The sequence below is a fragment of the Populus nigra genome, chromosome 10 (genome assembly GCF_951802175.1).
Source record: "Populus nigra chromosome 10, ddPopNigr1.1, whole genome shotgun sequence".
Classification (NCBI taxonomy): Eukaryota; Viridiplantae; Streptophyta; class Magnoliopsida; order Malpighiales; family Salicaceae; genus Populus; species Populus nigra.
In genome coordinates, this window is record NC_084861.1 from 12,553,663 (window position 1) to 12,562,060 (window position 8,398).

An 8,398-nucleotide genomic window follows, 5' to 3' on the forward strand; every position below is an offset into this window, starting at 1 on the left:
CTTTGATGCTCGAAATCTCCGTACTGTGGACGAAACTGGTCGCTCATCTTATGCCGCGCCTGCAACATCCTCTAAGCAGCACTTTCGGAAATTATGATTTTTTCATGCTTTCCCTTTCCTCGGCTGTCATTTGGATAAGAGAAAAGGAACAGTGAAAAGTTAAATAAAAAATAAAAAATAAAAAAGGTGGAGTGGAGAAGCAACTAGATAAATGATAAATCGAGCTACGACGCTAATGCCCCATTATAGGGCCCAAAACATGCTTCCTTGCTAGGAAACCTGGGTGCTAGCTCGCCATTGACTCCCATCGGAGTCAAAGAAACCATACTCTTGATCAGATAAACAATGAATAAACAAGTGCACCAATTTTTTTAAAAATAATATTAAATAAATATTCTCTCTTTGTTCACCAAATTTCCTTCTCTCCAAAATTGCAGATTCCGAAGCCCATAAACATCATACTTCTCTCGCTAGACGTGGAAGCCAATCAAATCCTTCACAGCTCCAACTGCAAAAGCCACGTGTCGAAATCCAACTGCCTTTTCGGCACCGCTAATGTGACCTGATTTGTCCACATAAATCCGACAGGTGGGCAGTAGATAACGGTGGGTGGCGCACGTGACTGCCATGCCATCACATTCTTGTGCTCCCCCGCGTGGTTAGGTGGCAATCAAAAAGCGGTGCCGAGTTGGAAGCCACCACGCCGAGTCTGTTTTAGACTAGCAATGAGCGTTCGACATGTGTACTGATCTGGTTCCATGCGGCAGCTTTTTTTGAAGGCGGTAAACACGGTGACTGGATCTAATTATGCATGCTCCGAGGAGAGATCAAAAACCAATTAAAATTAAATAAAAAAGGGCGCTATTTCTTTAGACTTTCCGAGGCCAGAAGTGCACGGCGACCTAAACACTAGTCAAATTAGTGCGTATCATCTGAGCAGACAATAACCATGGACAGCGGGTTTTCCCATCTTTGATAGATTTTGAAGGTTCTACAAAATATCTTGAAAATGTCCATACATATCCCAAAAATAGTTGATAAAAGCAACTGTACTATCAATTATTCATACAATTTAATCTTATTTTCATTAACATCCCAATATATTTTATATTATAAAAATTTCACAGCGCTAATACTGTAACTATTAAACATTTACAATATACAACAAAGATAGAAAGAAATAGAAAGGAGAGATAAAATCTTAAGAATTAATATTTTGTTAATGAAAGAGATAATTCTTATCAATTTTTACGGGATCAATATGATATTTTTCTCAATTCTCCCTAAATTTTTTAATTATAAGTACATGTGTGTGAATATTCATAATTATTGATATTTTTTAAAATCCTAATTTTACTTTTAAGCTTTCTTTCTTTTTCTATTTTTGCTTCGCTGGATATAGCTGAATGGGATTCCTTTGATTGCCCTTTTATACAGAAATGAATAAACAATGCCTGAGGAGGGCATATTTACTTTATCTTCCGCTTGTGCTGCATAGGTCTTGCATGGTGGCGTCATAATTTGGATAAGTATACATGGATCGTAAAGATTGAATTCTAAGCTAGATGATAATATAGAGAATGACATGGTGATGCAGGCAATCAAAAATAAAATCTAGATTTTTAAAAATATATATAGTTTTACTAGTAAGTATCATTCTCATCGCAATAAAAAGTATGAAGCCTAGTTTTATGATTCGATTAATTAAATAAAAAAGAAATTTGAGTATAAAAAAATATTAAAAAACAAATCAAATTAAAATATCAAAATCAATAAAAAAATAAACAAACAAATCTTGATCTAAATCAACATCCATCATCGAATCTTTTACAACTAATCATCGATACACATATATATCAATTCACATTTCTAATATTCATTGTTTGAACTATTTTTCTATCTCTTCTTAGTTGCAATTAATTAGAAAACAATCAATTTAATCAACCCTAATTACTAGACAACCCAAGACGAACACTAAAAATTTAATAAAATAACAACGTTAAGAATCAAAGAGATTGATGAAACTAAACATCACAAGCATAAATAGTTGCATTTAATGTTTTTGAATATTCTTTCTAATATCTACTCATTTTCAATGCAACAAATTATTAACCTTAGTAATTGCTTCACACAATAGAAAGATCAAAACAATTACAGATTTGATATCTAACCTAGCAGTAAATTGCAACAAATAATAAACTCATAAGCCTTCTAGTAATTAAACAAAACAATCAAAAAAATAAACATTGATGAACGTTTAACACTCAAAGTATAAATTGAACAGTGAAAACAAATTATAACTCATATTTTTATTGATTTTGATGCTTCTATTTCCTTTAACCGAATAAAAATTTAATTATATAGCACCATCATGAAAACTTGTATAAGAGAAATAATATTCAGAATAAATAAAATAAATAAGAGGGGAAAACTTGTATAAAAGAAATAAAATATAGAATAAATAAGAGGGGAGAAATAAGGGAGAAGTATGATAGAATCTCACCCTTTCTCTTTTACATGTTTTTTTTTCTTTTTTCGAAGCCTATACAATCTCTTAAAAATACTTTCAATATTATTATCTAATAACAACCATCAAATCTAAATTAAATTATTAAAAGATAAAATAAATTCTTAGCACAACAAGACAAGTGATATATTCAACTAAAATTTATATACCAAATTTGAAAGCTTTTAAAAATAACTCACATCCTAATATATTTATATGTCAAAGGATGTTTTAACATGCTGACATTATAGAAGCAATAATAACTTTATGCCAGATTTCAACTTCAATGAAGTCATTATATCTTAAAACTCAAAACATTAAAATTTTAGAAATATTTTCTAGAGTTCTATGTCATTTTGAATTATCTCAATTGGAGCTCAAATGAGAGAGTTATGTACATGTTACGAAATTGTGTTAAAACTATTTAAAATAGCCTAATTAACTTCGCTTTCCTTTTAATGCCTCCATTTACATTCTAAATCGAAATATAAAAATAATGAGTATATTATACATCAAATAAGAATAAAATACTAAATATTACTAGAGAAAAATATAGCATTTTATATTTTCATTGAGTAACTAATGATATTTTATTAGATACTCTTAGAACTTATTTTAAAGAAAAAAAATAAATACAACTAGAAAAGAGAAATTACAAGTATAAATATTTTTAGTGGATCATATGTTTTTTTTTTCTTTTTATATTTATCTTCTTTTTAAATGATTTAAAAAAGTAACTAATAAAATGAAATTAGTTACTCCTTAAACACCGTAAAATCTTTTAATTCTAATACATGGTACTTCAATTGACAAACAGGTCTCTCTAAAAAAAATAAAAATTGCTCTGTATTATTAATGTCTAAAATGATAACAAAGAACCAAAAAGAAGATTGTCGTGTTTATGTCTAGAACCGTAGATCTGGAAGATTAATTGGCTTTAATTCGATCGAGGAGCCGCAGTAACTTTGAAATTTCCTAGTCCTGGTGTAATATGTGGACCATTTGCCATGCCTTCCACGTGATGAGAGGCTGAACTGCTGAAGGATACCAATTGAAGGGTCAGATTTGCAGGTATTTCCCCTGAAAACACGGGAAAATTAGAGTCCACTGACTCCTAGGAAGCCGACAATGACACTACTGTGATTATTGACTCGGCAGTGTTTGTTTGTGTTTTTAGATTTACTGTTTTTTTTTTTTAAAGTTTCTAATTTTTAGTTTTAAATTATTATTTTTTATGATTTTTTTTCTATTTTTAATATGTTGATGTAAAAATAAATTTTAAAAAATATAAAAATAAATTTTTATATATTTTTAAATAAACAATACTTTAAAAAATAATTTTTATATTAATCTCAAACATACTCTAAAATATAATTAATAATTAAACAATAATTGTATAAATCCCAATAATGATTATTATTCGAAGTTGAACAATAATCTGAAAATTAAAATCAATAAAAATAATAACTGTAGCATAAGTAGGAATTTATATACTAATTAGAAAGAAATTATCATAAACCATCTCAGTCAATATAATTTTTTATGGAATTATAAAACAGAGATTTAATTATTTGAGAAAACAAATGATACTAATACTAAGTTGACAGTTCATTGACATCCATTATGAACGTGATAGCTATAGATTTTTGAGACCATAGTTAAATGCGTTCAATAATAAAAACAACTAGATGATAAATTCGAAGTAAAACAACTAATGTAAATTCTAGAATTCTCTCCAGGTCTTCTAATGATGAATTTGTTTTTCATTTTTTAAAAAATTTAAAAAATCCACTTGACGTAATAATATTAAAAACACCTTAGAAAATCATTTTCAAAATCCGTGGTCAGAGGTACTGTAGAAAAACACCCTATCCCCTTTTAATTTAAACCAAACATGTCCTTCAAAACTCGTACCCTTACCGATAGACATGTGCGAAGGGAATGCATTTAAGAGTGTCGGATAATCGTTCTAAACGAACATTTATCCATGTAGCGGTCTTAATTACAGCACTTAAAGCACCATTAGTCAAGTCCTACGATCAACTACAGCGCGTGATTGGAAATCGACGCCAGCAGAAAAATAAGAGTCGCATTAATTGAACGAGCAAAGACGAAGGTCCAACATTGGAACCGTTCCACTCCCCACCTCCTACCCCTTTTACTACTAGAATAATCCAACGACACGCAGTTTCCTTCTGTATGCCAGAACACACCGAATACAACTTCCACGTTAGGTCCGAATGGATAAGTTTCATGTCCTTTCTCTTTCAATTTTCTTCAACTCCCATTTTTTTCATCTCCCTATCAATTGTTTAATGAAATCTAACTCCCGACATCTCTCTCACTCCCACACGCCTTTACCCCTATATATAACCTCATCGATCCCTCCCTCACCCCCTCAAACAAAACTCGAAAGAAAAAAAATAAAAACACAACGTATTCCGTTTAATTTCCATTTTCCACTTCCTTCTCCCAAGAAAGGATGATAGATTTAGATTGGAAAGCAAAAATGGTATCCTCCGATCCCCCGAATAAACCCCCCAGACTCTCTAGCAAGCTACATGTCTCCATCCCGGCTATACAGTTTCGTGGCATCTCAAATACCTACCCGATGCCCGCTTCCGACTCTGTTTGTTCAGCTTACGAGTACTATCTCCGCCTCCCAGAGCTACGAAAGCTGTGGAACCGAAAAGAGTTCTCTAAGTGGAAAACAGAATCTATACTAAAACCAGCTTTACAAGCTCTAGAAATCACTTTCCGCTTCGTTTCGACGGTTTTATCCGACAAAAGACCGTACGCGAACCGGAGAGAATGGACACGGAGGATCGAGTCACTCACCACCTCTCAGATCGAGTTAATCGCGTCCATCATCGAAGATGAGGCAGAAGATAGCACAACGCGTGGCACGGCTCCAATCGCGGACTTGAGCTCAACGGAAGGTGTTCTGGTTAGAGATGGGAGTTACGCGGAGGTATGGAAGGTTCCGGGCGAAACCACGGTGGTCAATAAAACCAGCGAGGCAAGCCTGCTTCCTAGGCTCGTCACGTGGCAGACATCTGAAGACGTAGCACAGAAAATCCTGTACTCCATCGAGTGCGAGATGAGACGGTGCCCATACACACTCGGACTCGGCGAGCCAAACCTGAACGGAAAACCAACCCTGGAATACGACACTGTTTGCAGGCCGAACGAAATCCATGCCCTCAAAAGGAGTCCGTACGACCACATCAAGAACCAGGAAAACCAATCGGTGTACACCACACATCAAATCCTAGAGTCATGGATACATGTGGCAAAACAAATTATCCAGCGCGTAACAGAAAGAATTGGAAGCAAAGAATTTTCAAAAGCATCAAATGACTGCTATTTAATCGAGAGAATCTGGAAACTTCTAGCAGAAATTGAAGACTTGCATCTACTAATGGATCCAGATGATTTTTTGAGACTTAAAAATCAGTTACAGATGCGATCATTAGACGAAAAGTCCCCGTATTGTTTTAGATCGAGGGAGTTGGTGGAGATAACGAAATCGTGCAAGGAACTGAAGCATAAGGTGCCGGAAGTTTTGGGTGTTGAAGTGGACCCAAAAGGTGGGCCCAGGATACAAGAAGCAGCCATGAGGTTGTATAGTGAAAAAAAGGAGTTTCAGAAGGTTTATTTGCTTCAGGCTTTGCAGGCAATTGAGGGTGCTCTAAAGAGGTTCTTTTATGCGTATCAACAGGTGCTAGTTGTTGCTATAGGGAGTTTGGAGGCCAAAGGGAATGGGGTTTTGGTGAGTTCAGAGAGTGGTGACTCGTTGACTCAATTGTTCCTTGAACCTTCTTATTTTCCTAGTTTGGATGCTGCTAAGACTTTTCTGGGAGAGTCTTGGAGTCATGAACAACCTAATAGGGTGGAGAGACGGAGTCGGAGGAAGCAGTGAAGAAATCAGGGGGGTGGAATCGGTGGGGGACTCGGTGGCGTCTAAACTATAGGTTTTTTTTCCGCATAGATTATACAGTTATTCATTGGATACATGTTTTTTAATTGTTTCTACCATCAATGTATTGGATATCATAAGATTTTGATATTATTATTCTTGTAAAATTATATACCTTCTATTGATATATATTTCCTGGGATTAAAATCATCATCTTCCATTTAAGTTCTGGACCTTGCTAGTTTTCTACAGATGATCATGAATTATATCCCCTACAAAACGCATCTTGAATCCGTCATAATTTGGAGAAAGCCAGTTGTTTAATCTTGTATCAAATAACAAGTAAAATGGAAGAATTCACGGCGATTTGCATTTACCCCTGTTCGTATCGTACAAGTTCTGTTATTGTATTCTCTTTTCTATAGTGCGAGTGATCTATTTTAAATTAAATTAAATAATCTTTACTATCTTAGCTTTAAATCAATGACAGAGATATTTGAAATCATCTCTTGCTTGCATAGTCAAGGAGGATGACGTGAGAAACACACGTTTTAGAGATGGACTCTAGCTTCGCCACGGGTATTGGTCTAACCGTTAGTTGAATTGGCTCACTAGCCTGTCATCTCAATCTTAGAATAGGTTTAGATCGATGCTAAAGCACGAACCATTTTTTCAAACACCATGATGCTGAAGTTACGTTTCCTGTTAAGGATAAAACATATTAATTATCTAAAAGGGTAAAAATAAATAACAGAAAAAAACGAAGAACAAGTAAAATGGAAGAATTTACGGCAATTTGAATGTACTTCTTATGAACCTATTTTTAATTGGTTTAAAAAACTTTTATGACTCTCTTTCCTTGGATAAGTCTAAGAAAATAAACATGTTAACCGTGGGTTTGTCAGTGTATCAAGTCCAGCCACGTGGGGGCTTGGTAATGTGTCAAGCCCCGAGCATGCTAGGTCTAACACTAGCCAGACCCTGATGTGATTAGGCGTGGTAGTGTGCCAGATCCCGGAAATACTAGGTTTGACACCAGGCAACCTAGACACCTTTTGGTCTTGACAATGTACCAAACCCAACACTAAGATAACATGAGTCTGGCATTGGAGTTAGCCAAATCCAAGGTGATGTGGGTCTGACAAACATGTCAGACTTTTGGACTTGGCAATCTGTCAAGCCTAAGGTAATGAGAGTTTGACACACATGCCATACTCAAGACGCTTGGACTTGACACACATATCAGACCCAAGGCATGCCAAACCTAATGCGTGTAAACTTGATAGTCAACAAAGATGAAGGTGACGTGGACCTGACAAACATGTCAAACTCAAGGTGCTTGGATTTGACAGAACGTTATGTCCAAGCCACTTGGACTTGACAATCTGTTGAGTTCAAGGTAACATGAGCCTGACAAACATGCTAGACTCAAGACTGCTTGTACTTGACAATCAACCAAGTCCAAAGTAACATGGGTTTGGCATGGATGCGAGACTCAAGACCGCTTGTACTTGACAATTAGCCAAATCCAAAGTAACATGGGTCTGACATGCATGCTAAAGTCATGTGACCTTGGACTTGGTAAGGTGCCAAGTCCAAGGCACTTGGATATGACAATTCGTCAAGTCTAAGATTACATATCTCTGACAAACATGTCAAACCCAAGATACTTGAGCTTTATAGTCAACCAAGTCCAAGGCAACAACCATCCTCTCTTGACATGTCCAAGGAAATGACCAATCTTTCTTGGGTCTAACCCCGGGAAAGAACTCAGCCCAAATAGGCTTAACTACATTTAATGTCTTAAACTTTAATCTCCTTACACTTTTTTAGGTATATAAAAGTCCTCCAAGGACCCACCATATTCCTATCTAATATTAATATAGATGTAAGGATTATTTATCTTTCATTAAATGCTATCAGAATAATTACACTGTAAACCCTCATTTTCACAAAAGGACAAAACTCATTAG

General features: G+C 34.9%; 1 protein-coding gene across 1 annotated transcript; it reads left to right on the plus strand.

Moving 5' to 3' along the window:
* Nucleotides 1–4,834: 4,834 nt before the first annotated feature.
* LOC133704579 (nematode resistance protein-like HSPRO2) lies at nt 4,835–6,635 on the plus strand. The gene has a single exon (XM_062129455.1). It carries the CDS (start codon nt 4,989–4,991, stop codon nt 6,426–6,428), a length of 1,440 nt encoding a protein of 479 aa, XP_061985439.1. The 5' UTR covers nt 4,835–4,988; the 3' UTR covers nt 6,429–6,635.
* Nucleotides 6,636–8,398: the final 1,763 nt, after the last annotated feature.